The 24,303-nt window shown below is 38.1% G+C and overlaps 1 protein-coding gene across 1 annotated transcript; it reads right to left on the bottom strand.

The window, feature by feature from the left end:
* Nucleotides 1-5,616: 5,616 nt before the first annotated feature.
* LOC139717554 (visual pigment-like receptor peropsin) lies at nt 5,617-23,525 on the bottom strand. Its single transcript, XM_071629063.1, has 7 exons — nt 23,520-23,525; nt 22,104-22,390; nt 12,422-12,519; nt 9,707-10,016; nt 8,726-8,945; nt 7,241-7,352; nt 5,617-6,335 (listed from the first exon to the last, which is right to left on the bottom strand). The coding sequence occupies exons 1-7, from the start codon at nt 23,523-23,525 to the stop codon at nt 5,617-5,619; spliced, it is 1,752 nt and encodes a 583-aa protein (XP_071485164.1).
* Between the last annotated feature and the right edge of the window lie 778 nt (nt 23,526-24,303).

Genomic DNA, 24,303 nt, shown 5'->3' on the forward strand with positions numbered 1-24,303 from the left:
GCTGTCTGTAAAGTTTCACATAGAATTATACTTTTAAAAAAAGCCACGCATTAACAGTTTCACAGATCCTTCTTCAATGTCAAGTGTAGACGTAGTCCACTGTCTGGTGTATTGGAATATACAACTGTTGATTAAGACGCGGAAGTCGAAATGCAGAACACACAGATCAAAAGAACATGATACAGATATAAACATAGTAAAGACCAAAAAAAAAAAAAGGTAAACAGGAATCTTGAGATCCGTTTACATCTCGAGCGTTAAACGGAAACATTGAATGCATCCTGATCATTAAGTGTCATCTATGCGCGTGTGCCGATTTTGAATGTGCTACTATAGCAAGATTATCTAAGTGTGTGGATCAAGTTGATACAGGCCAATATACACATAATGTTCCAACTATCCTATGAAAATTTCTCGAAAAGGAGAAACATAACTGAGCAGAAAATTGAATTAAGCAACAATAAAAGCAAAAACACACGGAACAACGTCTAGTTCAAACACACGCACTTTTCCGTTTCTTTTAAAACAATGTATCAAGTGACAAAGCAACAACAACAAAATTCGATCGTTAAGGTATGACAGCTTTTTGAAAAAGGCATTAAATTGCTCTTGCGTAATTTTCGAATTCGTTGAGGAGTGTTGAAACTACATACGATCGAAACATCTTTCATCTCACCTCTTTCGTTTTCCGTTGAAAAGAAAATGAAGTGTTGGATAAATCCCTGATTCAAATCCTACGATGCAAGTTATGTCACTTGAAAATGAGACCCTAACTGATGAGCTTTATCGACAGTCTTGTACCACTGAATAAGTAAGAAATGATGAATCCGGGTTGGTGCCTTGGTGAAAATGACGCAGACGCCCAGGGACTCTACTTGTCGAGTCTTGCCGAGGTCTTGTTGAGGTCTTGTCGTGGCCTGCCGGGCACAGAACATGGCTCATCCAGGGAGGTGGGACGAGAGTCGCAATCCACGTATAAGGGCATGAACAAGCAGCCCAACACTGTGACTATATTTGTACAATGCGACGAATCTAATTAAACAAAACGTGCATTGTCATTCTCCGTATTTGGTGCTCAACAGTCAAGCAAAATATTCATGTATACTGTGAGCAAACCATGTCTTTCAGAGTTATCGCCTATTCTCCTTTTTCAGTTTCTTTGCCACTTGTTTAACTGTAATGATACGCTATCATAAGAGATGTCTTGTCGCTGCCATAATCTGTTTGTAGTGACGGCTTATCTGAACTGTATGCCTCGCGTGGATTTGAAAAGGTGTCTGTCCATTTCGTTTGTTTTGCTTAGTGGTTAATATTTTATTTCTCTCAATCAAGACAATATGAGTGGGGGACTATAAGGTCTTTGATGGATAAGACTGCCTGTCAGTCTGTTCATATGCAAATTCTACAGTCAAGAATACGTCAATCAGTGCTGAGCCGAAACATTCTCAGCAAAAGAAAAATGTTTGATTTGATGGAAGCTAGGCTTTCTCTAACCTTATATTACTACTTTAAATCACGGGACTGGGAAACTGAAATCAGTTTTTAGTGCTCCTAAGAGACATAGGCCTATACTCAGCGCACTTTACTTTTATTTTTTTACTGGCTAAATGGCGCCATCAACATTAACAGGCGCAAATGTATACCCAGTTGAGATAAAAATAAGAGGCAAGCTATTACTTTTATTGGAAATAAACTTGCTGGTGACAATGCGCCCGCAGTCAAGATAATGTATAAAATGTCAGGTGCAACCGAGCAGGTTGTCGACAATCTTTGCAGGATTTCGCAAACCAGGCTGCCGAAATACTGCTTGTCGGGGTCAATGCATGTTGTCTGTGCTATTTTGATACCGACGGTGATCACTGTTTACGCAGTGTCTACAGTATGTTCAGAAACAATTGAATAAATCAATGAAACAAAATCCGACGAAACTAGAAAAAATTGAATAAGTTGAAATAGAGCGAAAAGCGCACTAAATTAAGCACTGGATCGCGTAGTCTGTTCAGACCTGTGTACGTTGAGACCGCCGGAGAATGCAGAATAGAAGAGTGAGGAACTTATAATACATTGAAAAATTATCCTGCTTTCGACTTTACGAATAATTTTATGTACTTCCAAAAGTACACGAAGTAGATCTTAAGATCAGTTAAAATGGTTTGCGTGGCTTTAAAGAATCATTAAGTAAACAGTATCTAATTCGGAGACAGTGATTTAGAATATGGAGTTTGAATAATTTGTCACATTTATAAAACGAGTAATGACAGTAACGTTGATTAAAAGACTTTTAATAGTGGAACGTATACGCGGGTTAGATTTAATGTATAAAACTTGATAATGGGTGTGATAAGAGTTCTATATATCTCTAAAATTCAAGACCTATTATATAGAAGTCTAGCGAGGTTCGATAAATATTTCTTGATTGTCCAAGGCATGGCAAGGTATGAAACGTTGTTGACTTTAATCGTCGGCTGAGAATGAGAAGGGCGTTAAGTTGTCTCGAACACTATGGGTTTAGTGACAACTTAACGCCCTTATCATTCTCAACAGACGCTTTGATTAAAAAAAAAAGAATGGGGTGATGTATGCCTTGATGATCTATAATGAAACATTGCCTTTGACCAAAATAATCACTTTTAACCAAAAATAGCTCTATTACAGATCAACCGATTACTTGCCAATAATCAGTGATAATCGGTATGTAAGCAATGAGGGCACTGCGGTCGAATGTCCATCTTGTGTAGTGATTAAGAGTTGGATGACGAAGTATGACTATTCTCGTTACCAGCAGTCTTTTATAGTGGAACCTCATGTATTTCTATTTTTCCACATATTAAATGAGTGTGTGCGTGTGCGTGTGTGTGTGTTTGTGTGTGTGTGCGTGTGTGGTTGATTATAGACATCAACAAAATGCTAGTTTTCCCTTTTGAGTATTATTCAAATACATGACCACTTTCAATTCTTACGTTGCACGTCATGTTTAAAAATTGATATTAAGTTTGAATTGAATTTGAATTAAAGATGGACCCCAAGTCTGACACTAAGCGAAGCAGGTTCCAATGTTATGAGGTCAGAGCTGCTTAAAGAGTCATCTCTTTGATGGATAAAGGGGCATATCTGATCTGCTGTGTCTATAAGCTCTGCGGACGCTCTTGCTTGTTTAGGCTGAAGAGATGCCGCCGGTGAAGCCAGCTATAACAGAACACTGATGTACGATAAACTATGGCTCTAAGGGAATTCACTATAATACGACAAAGCTTTACAAAAGCCCGTCAAAGAGCTCTTACATGACACACGTACTCGAGTCAAAATTAATTTGAGTAGCCAGCAATTTATTCATGGCAATCCGAGCCGGGAAACGTAGAGAAAATTACAGGGTAACCGGTAGACAAGAGAGTGAATAAAACACTGCAGAGATATGGAGATGGAGCTTTATATACATGGAAACACATTAACAACATCGAGTAACAAACAAGAAACAAAATATTAGGTTTCTTTCGTTTCTGGGAGCACGCATGCATCTTTATCTATATTAAGGAAATACTTGCTCAGTGTTATCGCAGAGCAATAAGAATTTCATTATCATCGTGTCAGGCACAATAGTATAGTTTTCCTCTATAGAAATATTGATATGTTATATTCTCAAAGTAAACTAGAATCTTCATAAAATCTTATATAAAAACTGCTGTGAGACTTGTTTCATCACTTCAACAACGATGCTATCTTTTGTCATTTTACATGAATCTTGTCTCCAGCCGACTAAATGCTTTTATTGCATGAATTGATACCTTATTACAAGGAAGACATGTAATTTTCAGAAATGCTTCCACGGTGTGCCAATTACAATGACGTCACAAAAGCGACATATACAATTTCCGTTTAGGAGAAATAGAAGATGCACAATACATCGAAAGACGACACATTATGTGGCGCAAAGATCTACTACTTGAGGTGCGTGTAGACCAAGGAAACCCTTGCTTTAACAAGCTGCAATAGTTATTTACTTCCCACATTGAGCTCAAATAATCACATTGCAATTAGTAATATAATTCTTTATAAAAAGACTAAAATATTCATCTGCCATCTACCATAACAAAAAAAAAAAAATCTTTGGAAACGTTACTGCATATCGGTCAGTATTGAATTCAACTGAATGTAGTTTTCATTTAACGTTTGTTTAGGGGTTTCAGACATAGGCGACCAAGTATACTTAATATAATTATCGTATGTATATGACTGTTTTATTTAGTTAATCTCCGAAAAGACGGTCAACGTGTATACTATTTGCCAACATGGACTCAAGTAAAGTAACAAAGAAAGAAAGAAAGAAAGAAAGAAAGAAAGAAAGAAGAAAGAAAGAAAGAAAGAAAGAAGAAAGAAACGTTTACTGAATCACTGCTAATTATTAAAGTTTGATATCAAGATACCCTCGTGCGCACTCTGTTTATCTGTAAAGAAATGACACTTTTTCAAGGCATTGGACAGACTACACAGGCAAAGTTGCCAGAACGATTACCATGCATCTTCAGTTTGCTGATCGCAAGAATCATACTAATGTGTCAGACTTTGGCTTCATAATGCTGACAGAATTGGCATGATTTTAGATGTTTGTACTTGAACCAGTTTATATACTAGTAGTGCACTTAGAATTGCTGGTAGAATGGAACGAATGGGACGAAAGCTATACTGTTCTATATGACCTGTGAACAAATGTGAAGCTGTTGTGTCGTACTCTTATACGGCACAATATGTATAGACAAATAAGTTTACAACAAGCTTGTGTCATTATCTCTAAATACATACCCGTCACAATGAATATGTTTATCAAAAAAAAAAAAATAAGAACATGAACAATTCATTCGGAGTCTGACATCATTATATTAATATTGCTCACAGATTTTGTTTTCAACTTTTCTACTGCTTACGCGGCAACATTTTGGTCTACTGTTGATTGTCAGGGCGATTTAACTCCTCCAAAATAATTGCTTTATGTGTGCCTATATTACAAATGACTATTTTGCAAGATTGCCTATGCATGAAATACCTGGAGGAGATATTGTTATAATATACTTTGTTACATTTGTCTGGCCTAATCCTCTATCATCACAACAACGCTTGATATTTTTTTTTTCAATGAATGACAAATGACAAGGAAGTGAAATCCCAGACTATAACATGTAAAACGTGAAATATCAAATTTCAATCAACAATAAGAATAGATGACTGCTTAATCTGTTACCGTTACGTGGTAATACATGAGTTTATATCATATCTGATATCTATATAAATTTATAGGCGATAGCCACCGTATCCGATTTTCCGAACCGAAGATAAAGTCGATATTATGGGGTTATCACTTATGCCATCTCGCTGTAGAGGAGCAATTTAATGTCCTGTGGAATTGAAATAACGTTTAGACAGTGTTATAAAAGTTCCAATATTATTCCATAGTGTCTTGATTTGCTCATTGCTGTCGTTTGAGTTGCCGGCATGGTGATTCCAGTCAGGAATAAAGCGAGTCTCTCTGACATTTGTCCATTGCTTGCTGACATTGTAAACAACATGCAACCTGAAAATAGAATATCTTGTCTCATTTGCTTTTTGCCGCGAGTATAGATTTCTTTACATTTGTTTGGAGTTTGTTTCAAACACGCCACTGTCCACATTCGATGACGACGACTCCCCGTCAGTCCTTGATATCGTTTCAGGAGTGTTTTCCTTTGTGTTTGGTGAGTCTTGAGTCTTATTAACCTCCTTTTTGTCTGGCGTATCTGTTGAGATTTTGTCTTTCGTAACACCTTGATTCTCTTCAATGTCCTCCCCTTCTCCATCTTTCTCCATCACTTCTTTCTCCTCATGCATTCTTTTACTGAGCTCGTTGATCACATCGTCAGCCAGGCCCTGCTCCCCAGTTTTAGTTGGAACACCTTTGCCAACATCGTCGGCTTCATTGCTGGGTCTCCTCTCGCTTGGCTTCACAGGCGTAGCATCGCTTTCCGCAACTCCAGTCTCGACTGTTGGACCAACTTTAGGATTTTTCTCACTGGGTTTATCATGTTCAGGAACATCAGACTCCTTGGGTCGAAAACTTTTACTTTCGCGCCGTCTCTGTTTCCCTGGCAACAGTTTCTGCAGACGTTCCATCTCGATGGAAACTGAGGAGCGCTTCTGTGGCTCAGTCTTCTTCCTGCCTCCCTTTGAACTTCCCTGGCTCCCCCTCCTCTGGGCTGCCGGCGGGATCTTAGGAGAGGCGCAAATTTCGTGGGCTCCAGCCACCAGTATGGAGGTCGAATCGTCCGCTTTGATACCACGGTTTTGTGAATCTCTTCCACCCGATGATACTGAGAATAACCATAAAACAAATATGCAACAAAATTTTTATTCAATCAAGGCTTTACCATAGATCAAAGTCTATTAGTGGCATCAGTTTGTTTGTTTTGAAATGGAAAATGGTATTAATCAAATTAACATTGTAAATTCCACGACAAGAAAGACGTGTGACAAATCACAAAAAGATTAATGCAGTTCTTCTGTTTTCATTCACTGTCATTTTGTAAGAATAGGCCTACATATCAGAGTATTCATGTTTATAAGGTTTCTGCAAGAGGTGCGTGCTGTCCAAGTGGCAAAGGTGCTGATGACATCATCAACTTGATGTCATTATCACACGCAGAACAAATAACGAAATAGAATCTAGTTTGAAATTTGTTGAAAAACGAACGTGACACCCTGATTATGAGCTTATTGTCATGTAGCATTACGCAATTGCTTTGGTCATGCTGGTTAACCATGAAGTGTGAAAATACGAAAAAACCACAAAGAATCAATAAGATAGATTTCCCCTCAGGTAGAGGCTCTGTTACACATTCCACTTAACAAGAAACAAAAATCGCCTCTCTATAACCAAATATTTTGGAGGATGATATCAAAGAGCTGGTAGCAGGGTATCGTGTCTCTACTGAATGGCTGCAACTTTAAAGTACGGATATACAGTTTACAAAATTTCCACAGTCACAAAATAATAGAAAACCATCCATCTAGAAAAGTCTTCCATCATCATAAAGTATATGGACCTATACACCAACTCAAAAGTAGATAGAAAATTGTAGGGTCATACGATTCTAACTTGCTGAAGCATGGAACCTGATGTAGAATGAATGATGCACTTGCAAAATCCTTTCAAACATGAGGACTTTACCTCGAAATATTATCAGAACAAGAGGAGATGAAATGCATGTACACTTACTGCTTCCTTTGATCACCTTGGTCCTCTTGGTAGCCGAATTATCCGGAGTAGATACGGACTTGGGTCGAGGCAACATTGAGACCACACATGCCGGACACAAGGACTTAGCCATCTAAACATGAAAACATAAAATATAGACAACTAGTAAGCACTGGGTGATTAGGTTGTCAAGCTATGACAACGATTCAAAATGATTCCCAATAAGGAACAACGATATCTTGAAATCATCATACTAAAATACACTGTACCAAAAAGTGTTATTCAGAAAATAGGAAGACGGACAGATTCCAGGGTGTAGTCTTTAAATTTGTCAAAGCCTATTAGAGTAATTGTGTTGTACTCTGAAAGTGAGTTCTCCATTGAATATTTCTTTCTCTTCTTGGTTATGATGAAAAATAAGTTACCTGGCTTATGCAGATCTGTACATTTCTTTTTGAAAAGATGTTACGATCGTGGCTCTAAATATGAAATCAGACCACCTAACTGTTCCAGTGAGCACTTTCATAAGACAAAAACATTACATTCTCATTTCAATAAGGATTTTTTGTTCGTTTCTTTGACCAGAATGTTGTTTACACTTCGTCTATAGCAGGTCTGCTGTACAAAGACTTCTGAATCTTACATTGTAATTTCTATACACAATTTTGCATTTTAGCACTGTACATGCCTCATCCAAGAAGTTATTTGTGACTAAGAAAGCATTAGAGGCTGAAGTTGAAAAATTATTATGCAATGGGTGCAGAACAATATCTGCGTATTTCGGTATATTGAAAAAAAAAATGATATTCGCCCAAGAAACAGGACTTTTCAACCCGCCCAAACGCAGGATGCAGACATTACAAATTCGTTTTGCTTGGATGTGGATGCAAGCAAGATCAATCATGCAACAAAATAAAGGTCGTATTTCGGTCAATAATGCATGTAAGTGTCTGTGGACAAGGTGAGTGATTGAATTTTGTGCTATATTGTGTATTGGCAGAAATCGCACTTGGAGTATAAAACGTATAACGAAAAACTGGCTCTAACGAAAAGTACACGTTTTTACTCATTTTATGGGATTTACACTCGTTTACTTTTTTTTTGTGGGCGGGGAGTCGATACAATGTTTCCTTCTTTTTTTTTACAACCACTTTCCTCAATGAATTCTTATTTTCATTGTTTGGTTTCTCATATATCGTACATACACATGTATCTTTTACGCTGACTCGTAAATGTCTAACAAATGTTTCTTACTTGCATTTTTTATGCTTTTTTCTTGCATGTGTATTTGTATCACAAGCACACTGAAGGAATATTACTGAACGAAAAAAGTACTATAACAAAATTACATCATGGCGTATTGGTGGATGAAAATCAAGGAAATCGACTATAGTTTAAATCTTACAAATCTACGATTCGACGCCAACAGCAACGCAGTGTGGACGTTAGACAATGAAATGATAATGAATATAATATTATGAGCAACTGTAAGGAAATCCTTCATACATTTCTGAAACTGGCTCGAAAGACACGGCTCGTTACAGCGTATATGATTGGGTTTAGGAGGACGCTTCCTTTCGCAAACAGAGACGGGAGGGTCATAGCCGTCACTGAAAGGACATCGGAACCAGCGAATATCGCGACGAGGGAGACCACGGCGTACGGCGTCCAAGCTACGAAGAATCCGAAGGCGATGAAAATAAGGGTCTTCAGCAACTTTGCCTCCCTGTGAAGCAAACAAAAACAACAAAACAAAATGACCACATTCTTTTAGATAGAGATTACACATCATTAAACTTTAAGCCAGATATTTGAATCGTTGTTTAGTGTTGGCCATATAGCAAAGAGTGACTGTACCAAAGTCTTGTAGTAAAGCAACATTAATTATCTAAAACTTGTATCTTAAACAAGCAATTTAGAGACAAGGTCTGGATCAATAATTCTAATATATTAGGGATCGATCTATAAACATACTTAGTAGGAAACATGTTTGGTCTCCAGATTTATTTTCATTTTTTCTTTTATAATTCTTGGATGGATTTGAATTAATCAAATTTTTCATCTATACAAACAGGTCACATGTATGCAAACACCTGCGTCCAGGTTATATCCTGTCATTCTTTAGTTTGAGTATACTTGGCTCCCTAAACGAGCTTCGCTTTGAAATCTCACATGAGAACATTGTATCAGTTTGACTATTGATTGGTCAACGGAGCCTTTACAACGAAAGGCTTGACGAAGACGTGTGGTCAAGCGTTTGTTGTTGTTTTTATACTTGGGTTGATTTCATGGGTGTGTTTTTCCTTTTTATTTATTGTAACAGAGTCCATTATTGCCATGCCTATAAGCCTATTCTTGATTCAAATGGAAGAAATTGAATGCACGATATTGATAACTCTCATCTCTTGTTTTCCGATAGATGTTCTGTTCTTCTTATTTTTTCTTCATCCCCATAATAAGATTTTATGCTTTGACTCAGTGACTCACCTCGACTTTCGATTCCTTTCGAGAATGCTAGACCTGCTGGGGAGTATTGGAAGCCGGTGCATGGTCAGGAAGATACAGGTGTAACAATACAGCATGACACCTACAGTCACAACGAACGTCAAGACAAACATCGCCAGCACATATGACTTCGGCCCAACATCGTTACTATGCCAGAGAAGGCTACACCAAGCACCCGTTCCCTCGTAGGTATACTTCCCCCAACCAGCTAATGGGCAGATGGCCCACATCAACGACCACAGCCACGTGACAGCAATCATCCCGAGAGCCTTCGGGTAGGTGATGATGATACCTGCCGAAAAGAGGGGTGATGTTCGTTATTTCGAAATGTCGTTAATCCGAAAATGAAATAAGCTTCGTTATCCCACATTTCCATTTTTCCGAAATACGCAAGCTCCCTATACCTACAGAATGATGTTCGTTAATCCGAAATAAAGAAGAATTCATTAATCCGACATTTTATTTTGTGGTGTTCTCCCAAAGGTTTGTTTTGCCAAAGGTTCGTTATTCCGAAAATAAAAGGAAGGTGCGCACAAACAAACCTTCGAAATTACGAATTTTATTTCGTTTTCGGATAAACGAACCTTCGGAATAACTAGCCTCATTTCATTCTCGGAATTACGAACCTTCGGATTAACGAACCGTATTATTTTTTTTTTTTTCGGATTAGGGACCCTTCGAAATAACGATCTTGTAACCAAAAGTGAGTCGAGTGGATTTATAAACAGACACGTTCCAACGAAAATAAAGATAATCTAATTATCGGAAAGTTTATAGGCCCTCTAATATTTTTCAGATTTTTCTTATCTGAACATAATTACGTTTCCGTGCTGCTGTGCCAGTTATTCATCGATAGCTTTATTTCGTTTAGCATTTAGTTTCTGAATGATAAAACGTCAAACACCATGACATACCATTCTTGCTAATTATCGCATTGATTAGTAGGTCTATCCAGGAGCTTTACAATTTTTATTTAACAACTTAATGCGTTTCATCATGCTCGTGTTAAAGGAAAATGCGATTTTTGCATACAAAGTGAAACCCTCGTTATAACGAGTTCGACGAATTGATCGCGTGGGTTCATTTTTCTTTACGTGTAGAAGTTATAGAAGAACGGATCGGTTACGAGTTCGGTTATAACGAGATTACGGTTAAAAGGAGATTCCGGTTATAACAAGATTCCAGTTATAACGAGGACATTTTCGGTGTATCATGAGAAAGGAAAACATAAAGAATTTGATCGGATGCAACGAGATTTCATTTCTTTACTTGTCGCTTTCAAACACGCGACAAACGAAACATTGAAAACCGAATTCACGCTGTCCTTAATTCTCTTTCCCGTTCTGCAGACTGTGCTGAACACATAGCGCGTGCGTTACTGTGTATTGTGCTTGATCGCGTGTATGGTAGCGATCGGCATGCCCCTCTGCATCAATCATTTGAAAAATCAAGAGGAAACAAACGTGCTTGGCTCAGTCGTCCCGCCGATATCCCCTTTTATCTTCCATAATCAGGGTCCCATTTTCAACCCCTTCCGGTGCAAACAACATGAAAGATTACAACAGAAATAATTCATGAAATCATCGCAATTCTGCTGGGCACCAACAGCGAAAAATACCCGTAGAATGTTATGATTACAGCCGAAATAATTCATGAAATTATCGCGATCCCAACAGCGTAAACCAGGTTGAATAATTCATGTTATACTTCTTGCTCCCATGTTCAGAGAAATATAACAAAAGCATTCAATACAATCTGATTTTGTTGATTAAAATTTTAGACTGTTTTTCACAAATGGAAATTAAAATGTTAATTCTTTCAGAATGGTTCAATACATGAGATGGACAAAGGATCACGAATTCAACCCTGCTTTGCACTTTTCAGGAATGCATGTACAACACAAGGGAAGAAATTTTCGGAAGAAAAATAATGAGCGCATTTTTCTTTTTTATCTGTCTTTTCGTATCAAATCACAAATTATTCCTATGTATTTTTCTCTATGATAATGGTCTGTATAATACTTGTGCAATAACAATGCAAAAACTGCCCACATTTATATTTGATTGATTGATAAGTGACTCCATGCTTATGTTTTTCTTTGTTTTAGTGCGTATATACGGTTATAACGAGGTAATATCAGCGCGCCGCGGCGGTCCCTCGTTATAACGGGGTTTCACTGTTTACAGTTTCAGTTTCAGTTCATGTTCACAAACATTCACATAGTCTGCATTGCCGCACATACAGGTCATGGGAACATAACATATCAGCATATCAGTTACAATATTGATGAAGAAGGTTTATAGGACCTACATTACCCATGATGTGACACATGACCTTAGCCGAAAGGCCGAGATGTACATAGCCATGTATATATTATATATATATACACACATACATACATACATACAAGTAATTATATCGTAATCATATAACATTATTATATCATAGACAATATATGATACAACGTATGATATAATCCATGATATTTATAACAATGATATACCAACAGTACCAGGACGATTCTCTCACAGAGTGTAGGGTTTCATGCAAACAAGTGTTCGCACTTGCAGGGCACGTACCATGGAGATTCAACAGCTAATACCACGACGCTCCGTAATTGCCTAATACAGTCCCATTTATATGTATCGTTTTTCCAAAATACATAACATTCCACCAAAGCTACGTGGTATATATTACCGAAATGTGGCTTTGTGATGACGAGGTAGCGATCAATCGCAATGGCCGCGTGGGAGAGGAGCGAGGTGAGGCCAAGAAAAGTCATGAGGAAGGCATACCTGAAGAACAAAATCAGATTCACAAGAGAGTCTTTAGGAACATTGATCATTGCTCTGATGATGATGACTGGATTAAGCAAGCGTGAGGCATTCAAACACACGCACACACACACACACACACACAGAGTGAATTATCATTTCTAAGGGCGGAACAGGTGTGCTAAGCTTGTTCTGAGCATGCTAAAGTGCATTGGTTTGTCTATTGTCATATTCGCACACTACCATGGGCGTCACCAGGGGGGGTGCGTTGGGTGCGAACGCACCCCCCTTCAGACCCTAAAAAAAAAAAAAAAAAAAAAAAAAAAACCTTCAGTCTGCAAGCGACCTCAACGCCGGACACTAAATGATTATTATTTTTTTATCTATTTATTTATTTTTTTGAAATTTTGCATCGAGGACAAAAACAAAGAAAAAGAAAAAATCGTGGGCAAAAGCAATTCGCACCCCTGGTTCTGGCAGCACTGATCTACTAGTGCAAGTGTATTCTATACAGTGTTGACTATATACATAGATTTTGGACATCCTTCCCATACTTGGTCACTTCGACGCCACCTCGCTGGTCACACCTCCCCCAGTCATGAACATAAACCGACACCCTTGACTACCAGTGGCGGATCCAGGGGGAGGGGCGCACCGGGCGTCCCCCCCCCCCCGGCCCCCTCTTAATTTCCAAAGCGAAAAAGTATAGCTACAAACAGCAGTTTTTTGACTGTAAAATGTCAAAATTTTCAAGCTCGCTCGCTGGCATTTAGTCGTAATGCCATTCTCCTGAAGTTGCTGCCAGTAATTGCCGACAGTTCCACCCGGTGTGCCCCCCCCCCCCTTACTGCAAAAAATATAGCTACAACTGAACGGCGGTTTTGGGACTGTAAAATGTCACAATTTTCAAGCTCGCTCGCTCCGCTCTCTCGCATTTAAATTCTCCCAATATTGCTGCCAGTAATTGCCAGCAGTTGCGCCCGGTGCGCCCCCTCAATTTCGAAAGCAAAAACAGATATAGCATCAAACGGCAGTTTTGGGACTGTAAAATGTCAAAATTTTCAAGCTCGCTCGCATTTAATCTTTATGCAATTCCCCTGATGTTACTGCCAGTAATCGTCCAGTTCCGCCCGGTGCGCTCCCCCCTTAATTTCCAAAGCGAAAAAATATAGCTACACACGGCAGTTTTTCTACTGTAAAATGTCAAAATTTTCAAGCTCGCTCTCTTCGCTCGCTCGCATGGAATCGTTGTGCAATTCACCTGATGTTGCTGCCAGTGCCAGTAATTGCCAGCAGTTGCGCCCGGTGGCATGCGCTCCCCCCCCCCTTAATTTCCAAAGCGAAAAAATATGGCTAAGAACGGCAGTTTTTGGAGTGTAAAATGTAAAATTTTCAAGCTCGCTCGCATTATTTTAATCGTTATGCAATTCACCTGATGTTGCTGACAGTAATCGCCAGCAGTTCCGCCCGGTGCGCCCCCTCCCTTAATTTCCAAAGCGAAAAAAATATGGCTAAGAACGGCACTTTTTTGACTGTAAAATGCAAAATTTTCAAGCTCTCTCTCTTCTCTCGCTCACATTTAATCTTTATGCAATTCCCTTGATGTTACTGCCAGTAATTGTCTGCAGTTGCGCCCGGTGCGCCCCCCCCCCCCCCTCTTAATTTCCAAAGCGAAAACATATAGCTACAAACGGCAGTTTTTCTACTGTAAAATGTCAAAATTTTCAAGCTCGCTCTCTTCCCTCGCTCGCATTTAATCTTTATGCAATTCCCCTGATGGTACTGCCAGTAATTGTCTGCAGTTGCGCCCGGCGCACCCCCCCCCCCCCGCCCCCTTAATTTCCAAAGCGAAAAAAATATAGCTACAAACGGCAGTTTTTCTACTGTAAAATGTCAAAATTTTCAAGCTCGCTCTCTTCGCTCGCTCGCATTGAATCGTTATGCAATTCACCTGATGTTGCTGCCAGTACTTGCCAGCAGTTGCGCCCGGTGGCATGCGCTCCACCCCCCCCCCCCCCTTGATTTCGAAAGCGAAAAAAATATGGCTAAGAACGGCAGTTTTTGGACTGTAAAACGTAAAATTTTCAAGCTCGCTTGCATTTAATCGTTATGCAATTCACCTGATGTTGCTGCCAGTAATTGCCAGCAGTTCCGCCCGGTGCGCCCCCTCTCTTAATTTCCAAAGCGAAAAAATATGGCTAAGAACGGCAGTTTTTGGACTGCAAAATGAAAAATTTTCAAGCTCGCTCTTACCCCTCGCTCGCATTTAATCTTTATGCAATTCCCCTGATGTTACTGCCAGTAATTGTCTGCAGTTGCGCCCGGTGCTCCCCCCCCCCTTAATTTCCAAATCGAAAAAATATAGCTAAAAACGGCAGTTTTTCTACTGTAAAATGTCAAAATTTTCAAGCTCGCTCTCTTCGCTCGCTCGCATTGAATCGTCATGCAATTCACCTGATGTTGCTGCCGGTCATTGCCACCAGTTGCACCCGGTGGCATGCGCTCCCCCTTAATTTCCAAAGCGAAAAAATATGGCTAAGAACGGCAGTTTTTGGACTGTAAAATGTAAAATTTTCAAGCTCGCTCGCATTTAATTGTTATGCAATTTACCTGATGCTGCTGCCAGTAATTGCCAGTAGTTCCGCCCGGTGCGCCCCCCTCCCTTAATTTCCAAAGCGTAAAAATATGGCGAAGAACGGCAGTTTCTGGACTGTAAAATGTAAAATTTTCAAGCTCGCTCTCTTCGCTCGCTCGCATTTAATCGTTATGCAATTCACCTGATGTTGCTGCCAGTAATTGCCAGCAGTTCCGCCCGGTGCGCCCCCCTCCCTTGATTTCCAAAGCAAAAAAATATGGCTACGGAACGGCAACTTTTGGACTGTAAGATGTAAAATTTTCAAGCTCGCTCGCATTGAATCGTTATGCAATTCACCTGATGTTGCTGCCAGTAATTGCCAGCAGTTGCGCCCGGTGGCATGCGCTCCACCCCCCCTTGATTTCGAAAGCGAAAAAAATATGGCTAAGAACGGCAGTTTTTGGACTGTAAAACGTAAAATTTTCAAGCTCGCTTGCATTTAATCGTTATGCAATTCACCTGATGTTGCTGCCAGTAATTGCCAGCAGTTCCGCCCGGTGCGCCCCCTCTCTTAATTTCCAAAGCGTAAAAATATGGCGAAGAACGGCAGTTTTTGGACTGCAAAATGAAAAATTTTCAAGCTCGCTCTTACCCCTCGCTCGCATTTAATCGTTATGCAATTCACCTGATGTTGCTGCCAGTAATTGCCAGCAGTTCCGCCCGGTGCGCCCCCCTCCCTTGATTTCCAAAGCAAAAAAATATGGCTAAGAACGGCAACTTTTGGACTGTAAGATGTAAAATTTTCAAGCTCGCTCGCATTTAATCGTTATGCAATTCACTTGATGTTGCTGCCAGTAATTGCCAGCAGTTCCGCCCGGTGCGCCCCCTCCCTTTATTTCCAAAGCGAAAAAATATAACAACAAATGGCAGGGTTTTTTTTATACTGTAAAATGTCAAAATATTCAAGCTCGCTCGCTCCGCTCGCTCGCATTTAATTGTTATGCCTTTCTCCTGATGTTGCTGCCAGTAATTGCCGGCAGCTGCGCCCGGTGCGCCCTCCCCCCTTTATTTCCAAAGCGAAAAAAATATAGCTCCAAATGGTAGTTTTTTTACTGTAAGAGATGAAATCTAGCTACGCCGGTGCCCTTTCCCCGCTTGGCTTCCCTCAACAACAGTAAAAGTCTAGGGATTGAGAACTTCCTATATTCCAAATGTCTGTCCAAAAAAAAAAAAAAAAAAAAATCTCGTTACATTTGGGTCAAAACGCACCCCCCTTGAAAAAAAGCTGGTGACGCCCCTGACTACACACACACACACACACTTGAAGAAAAAACTGTAGTCTTCAATGATTAAATGCACGCTTCAGACAAGATAATGACATAAGCTCCAGTAACGTTATGCCGTATAATGATGTTTTCCCCATTTAACAAGGACACACACTTGCATAATTGAAAGCATATCAAACCCAAATGAAGATTTTATGAAAGATTTTCTCCTATTCTTATTTTCAGTTCATTCAAGAAATGTACTTAGTATATGCATGCAATAGTTATATTAGTCTTCAGGGGCGGATCCAGGAATTCCATAAAGAGAGAGCGCCTTTTTCTTAAAGTTTTGTACTTTTGACAAAGCAGGTGAAGAGGTTTATTAATTTTGCTTGTTCTTCACTTTCCATATTCCGTTACTTTTTTTGTCTTTATAATACCATGATGTGAATGAGTAAGCTTTTGTGAGTATAGACTGTAGGTGAAGAGGTTTATTAATTTTGCTTGTTCTTCACTTTCCATATTCCGTTACTTTTTTTTTGTCTTTATAATACCATGACTCCCAGTCATATGAAAATACGTTTTTACAAATGTGTGCTGTTTCATTTGGTTCATTGGTATATGCATTTGGTATTTTGCCAGTGTTTCTTGAATATATGTACGGAGGTCACTGTCTTTCGGATTTCCACTTTTAATGGGGTTCTCATTAAACAGCATTCATAGTCACGTGATGTATACTCTTCCCCGATGCATCTAAAACTGCACAATATGTCTTACTTTACAAAGAGAACATAAATAGTCTGGGCTAATAATGCCTATTCGATTGCAATCGCTGGTTACAACCATCTTCAGTTATGGTCTTTGAGAAAACAAAATAATTTATTGCTAAAAGAAGTAATAGCGTGAAACAATAGTCATGTAGATGACTTTTGATACTGTGTTAGACCTGCTTATTATTCATGACACACCTTGACCTTCATCGTTACCAGTAATCAAAATCAAATTTAGAAGGAATTCACAGTGATTTTACTTTGTTTCTTAAAGTCATGATGATTCATTGCCTTCAAATGAACTTGGGATATACATGTAAGACTTAAAACCTAAAGACTAAAGAAAAACTAAAAAGACTAAAAACGTATAATGTTACTAATAGTAGTTAAAATAAGCTTCATAATAAAGAAATCAGCACGATATCGTGAGGGGCCAGCCTTATGTTACGTAAAGACTTAAGTGGGGACACAGAGTTATAGATTATATATTATATATTTTTCCTATCATAGCTCTTATAGAAGACATATTATTTTACTACAGTATTTCCATCCATATGCTTTAGTCGGTAGACGAGATGCCTGTTCTGATGACAGCCTCTTCACCTTTTTAACTTTCATTAGAAAATGCATTTGGTAGAAATAATATGAGAACCACAAATGGATATATATATATATATATATATATATATATATATATACATGTATACATTGTACATATTGAGGTATTATCACGAAATCGTCAAACACACAGCCACGCTTGCGCATTTTTTGTTTACCACACGCGGATTAATGAAAAACACAGAGACATTAAAGTATTCGAAAATCACACCGGTACCAGTAATTTTGTCTTACTTGTCCAGAGATAAATCCCAATAACCTATCGAATGTAATCATGAAATCAATAAAACAAGCAAATAACATGATTTAGACCGTTGTTGTTTTTTATATCCGTGATTTCGATGCTGCTGACGGAAAAAGTCCATCTGCAAACACTCTTGAAAATTCTCTTTGTGCTATGATAACAATCATAGTCCAATATCTCAAGGACTAATTACTGAATGGGAAATACGTAAGTCAACAGTAGCATAAAAGTTTGGCTAATATCAAGATAACAAGGGTGCATGTCCACCTTCTAAGCAAAAATAGTGCAGGTCATGGATAAACAGTATCGGAGCCGTCGTTAAAGTTAATACCATTCTTAAAATATCTCTATCCTGAAAGGCACTGGTAGTCACTTGATAATATCAGCCGGACGATGATGATGTAAATCCACTGTTATGACCACTTGTCCTTTCAATACTTCAGGGTTTTGTTTATTTTTATTTTTATTGTATTTTATTCGTTACCGTGGCATATTGAAAAACGATCTTGTCTTTCGGACAGGACATCTTGTGTTCACATCTTGTAAATGTATTCCTATGTGTTCCTTCATGAGAAGAAGATTCTCAACACGGAGTTCTCATTGAGATAGCCAATACTCCATTGTCACAATAAAACAAATCTGACAATCTTTAGATCTTACATTGAATAGGAAATCATTTGTATGGAACAGCAATCTTTATGGCACGTTTTGTACGACGAAACAGTAAAAGTCTTTGTGTATACCCTACCTACTGAAAAATATGACGGGGAAAAAATTTCCAAATTCAGAAAGAATTTAGATGTTCGTCGTCAGAGTTTCACTAATTTTGATAACGTGAACTTTGCTAAACAAATTGTTCTCGATATGAAATCCAAGAACAATGAAATCAAAGTGCAAGAACTTATACACTGTATGATTTATCTTGACATGACTAGGACGATCTCTTCCGCGATTCACAAATGACATACCATAATATTTTCTTTTTTTTAAATCAATATTATTGGGCAATATTTCAGCAAAACCTTACCTATTTCAAATTGTTCTCCATTTAGATATCATATCGGCAACCAATTTTGGATCAAATTGTGAAAAAAAACACGTCCATCAGCGTCATCGGCAAATTCACGGAATGAAAGGATCTGAGATGAAGCTGCAGGTTATTGCATAATAACTAGTCACTAGTTACTAGTCACATCGTATACATCTGAATAGAAGCTGGTCCAAGAGGAACGCCCAGCACTCCTCGTGGAATTGATTTCAACCGAGAAGACCGAGACATTCACAGGCCAACCAATCTGCATCTTTGTCATAAAGGGATGTACAGTTTCGGTGGAGATGAGGCTTCAGATTTCCAACGTTTGTTTGTTTTATTATGGTGATTTTCTGAGATGATATACGCATGACGAGAAACCTGTCATGATATATAAAAGAGCATGACTAATTCTGAAAGAAATTCAAAGTTTATTTGATGAAAATTGGTTAAAAAATGGATGAGATATCCCAGACAAAGGGATTCTATAATAAAATGTGAGGCCCTCCTTTTATTAGGACCGCTTTATTTTACTTTGTTTATCTCAGCCATTTCAAAACCAATTTTCATCAAATAAAGTTTGAATTCCCCTTAGAATTGTATACTTTTGAACATTTCATGAAGTGGTTTCTAAGCATCTTGCAAAAAAAAAACTTATAGTAGAAATCATGTTCGATCAATATAACCTCTAGATCAAAGTGAATTTTAGGAACCATCTGCCAGTGGTAAGGTGTGTAAAGCATTGTCAATAGAATGAGGACCACTATGTCTATCATGTTTATAAAGTTCTTAAAACATGAGTTGAACTATGCTGCTTTTCGAAAACAAACGGATAGTGGAACAGAATTTTATATTTACCAATTTTATCGAAGATATTAGGATCACTTTAGTATTTGCGGAAGACAACATTTTATGGATGTTTTTCTAGGCAGGCAGTTTTCTTACAATTTTTGTGATTGGGACTTTGAAAAGGTAGGTCCATGGTGGAAAAAAAAAGTCGTTATGATAATCACATAAATATTAGATACTTTCGGTTGTATTCAGTTGTTTGTACATCATTGATCAGAGAAAAGTCCGTGTACACAATCCTATATTAAGATTTGATTGTTACCAAGGACATTAACATTGGAGGTTTGAGAAGACAGCTCTTTCCAATACCAGATTTTAAGACAATTATTGATGAAATACAATGATAACGATAACTTATTTAAGCTTTAAATGATGTATTAACGAAAATAGATAGAGATTGGTATGCTGTGTCTGCTGGTTAGATGAGAAAAAAAAGTAGACAGCATATTAAAACAATATTAAGATAGCAAATTTCCATGTTGATTCACGGGATTTTCATGTAGAAGTCAGGGACTGATACGTGGTTTCATTCTTATAAACACCTTTGCTTGAAATTGCTTGTCATTGAAGATTTAATCCCGCTAACTTTTTTTTTAAACTTGTCCTTTGTCGCAACTTAGTACCCATAGAAATGTTAAATAGCGTAGAACCATTAGCCAAGTTTCACTGCGGACAATGTTGTCACGCGTAAATTAGATTTTATCATTTTATTTTATTTAATTATTCACCGTAAATTCATGCAAAAGAGAAAGTACAGTAAAAGTATGACAAGCAATATACAAACATCCAACAGAAAAATATGTACCAGGTACTTACAAAATCGAAATACATCATATATGGAAAAGGGAAGAAAGCAAGAGAGAGAAAAAAAATAAGCAAGCAATGAATACGTATGGTAGGACCACCCATTCAGCTCAGTCTTCTAGGATATGGCTGATCTTCCATGGGGCCCATACTATGGAATGATTATAAAAAAATCTGTTGAAAATGACTTTAACTTACTAGAAAAAGAGGCATGACTACAAACAACTTTTAAATCAGGAGGGAGGTTGTTATATTGCACAGCACCCTATAATAAAAAGTTCTTTTACAATATTCTGTCCAAGGTTTTGGCAATGCTAAGTTACCGGTTGACCTGAGTGAATAATTAGAATGATATATTGAAATGGATCTTTTAAATACGGAGGTTCCAAGTCATAAATGCCTTAAAAACCATGGTGGTCAAGTGGCAATGACTAAACTAGCGTATGAAAACGTTATTCAGATTTTCTGTTCAAATGCCTGGTACTAAAATGTGAATTAAAAAAATGTCTGAGTCTACAAGAGACTCTGAAGTTTCCTTTTTTTTTGTATTTTGATTTGTGATTAATTAATTGAACTAGAAGCCATGCTAAGTTCAGTTCACAAATTTCTGAGTTTAGGGGGGAAAAAGTCGGCGCTCCCATCTAATGCTTCTTGGGTACATCAAAAGAAGTATTTAAAAAATTGAAAATCTGGTGTAAACAGTGTAAATTTGTACACTTTTACCATAAACTGTATACAATCCGAGTCATGGTTAAGCCAAAGGATTGTGACAAGAATCACAGTTCATAGAGCAGCAATTAGCACACCGAAGATAGCATTTTACAAGTATGATTTGTGATTTGTATGACGATTTGTTGCAAGTACAGGAAAGTGATGGATACATATAAGGCTAGCAAATACCGGCGTGACGTCGTGAACTCTAAACAGTTGATTAGTGACAAGGGTTACCATGTTCGTAAGAAGATAAATAGGGCTACTAGTGATGTCATAAAACTAATGAGATCTGTAAAACACACCTGTTTGATCTAATTCAACAGTAGCAGAAGCAGCCAATTACTACATGAGACATCGTGGAAAGGTATATTTACAAAGCTTAGATGATATGGAATTTATACATATAAGGATTGCTAGTATAGGCTTTTACCCTTGTTTTCACCCTTTACTGGGTGAAAACACGGAATTTTCCAAATATCATGGATACGGGCATGTACTTAAGGGTATGATAAATCCTTTACAAGATAAGATTCACGGTTGTTAATTGTTTTTGAGGGTCTGAGTGAAAAAAAAAATGAACATAAACACGTCATACGATAGTGTAATAACTATATTCATAAACAACATTTCAATTATTTTTGTGATAATTTTTTGTATGTAGTTTCTTATATTTATAATATTCATATTGATTATATCAACATGCCTTATTTACGTTGACATTGTCCTCAATACTCACGCGACACATCCACCGAATGAGAACATCCAGCGTTGCGCGTATATCGACGCCGTTACGAAGGGGATACCGGCCACCGTCACGAGCCAGTCGCTGACGGAGAGAGATAAGAGAAACATATTCGTCGGCGTGCGCAAAGAGGCATCCCAGGCGAAGAGGAACAGCACCAGGCTGTTCCCAAGAAGAGCTACGAAGAATACGATAGTCAGGTAGAATCCGGCCAGAATATAGGCAAAGTCCGGCCACGTTTCGCCTGGGTCGGTGATGTTACTCGTTAAGTTGTCCATCATCTGTGAAATATAATCCAGAATATAAATATATCAGATACAGACCCCGGTCTGCAGAAGTCACTAACCTATATGCATCATTCAATATGACTTCATCTCAAAATTTTCGAAATTGTGGGCTGATCGTTACCGTTACCTATCAAGTCGCATGTTAAGTGTGTGTTGTATGCACATTGTTATTATTGTTCTTGTTTTTACATTCAAAATATTTGCAGAGGTAAAAGGCTAAACCTTTTCCAGTGGTTCACCATCCTATTTGTAACTAATCACATTCTTCAATGTACCGTCCCAGGACGTCACTTTATGTTGTTATACTGATTTTTTTCTTTTCTATTATTCACTTTTTCTTCTTTGTTTTCTTTTTGTATGGTAGTGTATACTTCTTCATGATGGCATCATGATACGAACCATGCTAAAGATGTAAAATATTTCATGTTTGGTACCCTGGTTACCACCTTGTATTTCACTCAATCCTAAAATTTTAAATGTTTCATCTACACTCTATTCATGTCCCTTAACAGCTTCCTTTTTTTAATTACACCTACATATCAACAGTCTCTCTAAATTAGAAGAAAACACGTTATAAGCCCTCAAAACTGGATGGGTTTGAAAAGTAATTTGCTCTTACCGACCAGAGCATGACTAGGTCTAATCAAACTTTATTTTTCAACATCTAAATTGCTCTTTTAATTTAATTTAATGAGTTGCATCTTTGCTGCGGTCGCAGATAAGGTAGAAAAAGCATTCTGTCTTTAGAAAGAATGAATATTAAAAGGATGATAGTGAAATTCAACACTCGCCGCTATTCCATTGTCATCAACCTTCTCTCGATATACTTGACATGCGTGTACAATGTATGTTAAGAAACATTGTACAGTACTACAGACGAAACCACCATCATCATGATCATCACGGCGATCTATGCCGTCATACTGCACAATCGTACAGGTGCACTCTCCGTGTGCCGCAAATCTGCTCATAATTCAAAAATTCATCCCTGCTACCAATGGTTCCTGAGAGCTGTACTTGGACAACGCGCCTCGCACACAATCAGTATAGTGATAACTATTAACGCTATTATGGCGAATGACAAAAGTGAACAGTATCAACGTTTATATCAGATAACGAGTACCCGCATGCTGGGGACAAAAGACCGGCTTATTGACAAATTTAAAGCATGCCTTACAACTAAGGTTATTATAGAGAATCAGGCTGATTACCTGACATAGCAACGGACATGATTGTGCACGTAAAGTAATTCCATATTGAAATGAGCTTTTGATGAACAAGTGAACTTAATTGCTGTTTACAAGATCTTAAGTTGACAACAGCCTTTAAGGCGAATGTATATTAGTGAATTTGAAGATTTTAACTTCGTCTGATAGATAGTGGGATTAATATTCCAGTCAAGCTTTGCAAAAGTCGTTGAATTACGTGTTGATCAAATAAATATGATGCAGTTTTTATACAACTACAGAAAATAATTTAGAATCAGACTATCCCATTTTAAAAACCACAAGAGGAGCCAAAATCGTTATTACCTTGACACAAACCGAAGACAAGTATTCCGTAAATGAAGTGGCTGCAACGGCACTCTCATGCTCCTTCGCAACGGAATTCCAGCAGTTTCGCTTTCCCCTTGATATTTTGTCTGCCAAACATTCTGATGCGAAATGAGGTGATCGAGAGGCTTTCGTGATGATATATAAAGAAATAGAAATCATACATCATGACATGCGACTGGAATAAGTATACCAGTACAAGCAACTACAACGTTGAATATTCATCAAGGGGTGTGGCCTCCTGTTTCCGTTGTCAGCTGGTTGTGCCTTGATGTGTTTACGTAGCTCGACTGTAATGTCATTTCCGATATGCGACCTGGTGGGTTACAAGATACAGCTAATTATGTGTGGATG

This window comes from Diadema antillarum, unplaced genomic scaffold (assembly GCF_040938485.1).
Source record: "Diadema antillarum isolate AM-2024a unplaced genomic scaffold, OU_Dant_1.0 scf00000077, whole genome shotgun sequence".
Classification (NCBI taxonomy): Eukaryota; Metazoa; Echinodermata; class Echinoidea; order Diadematoida; family Diadematidae; genus Diadema; species Diadema antillarum.

Coding starts and splice junctions, on each gene's coding strand:
- LOC139717554 (XM_071629063.1), bottom strand. Junction 12,520..22,103: donor TCATTCGGTGGATGTGTCGC/GTGAGTATTGAG, acceptor TTTGTTCTTCAG/GTATGCCTTCCTCATGACTT. Junction 7,353..8,725: donor TTCGAGCCAGTTTCAGAAAT/GTATGAAGGATT, acceptor TTTCATGTTTAG/ATGGCTAAGTCCTTGTGTCC.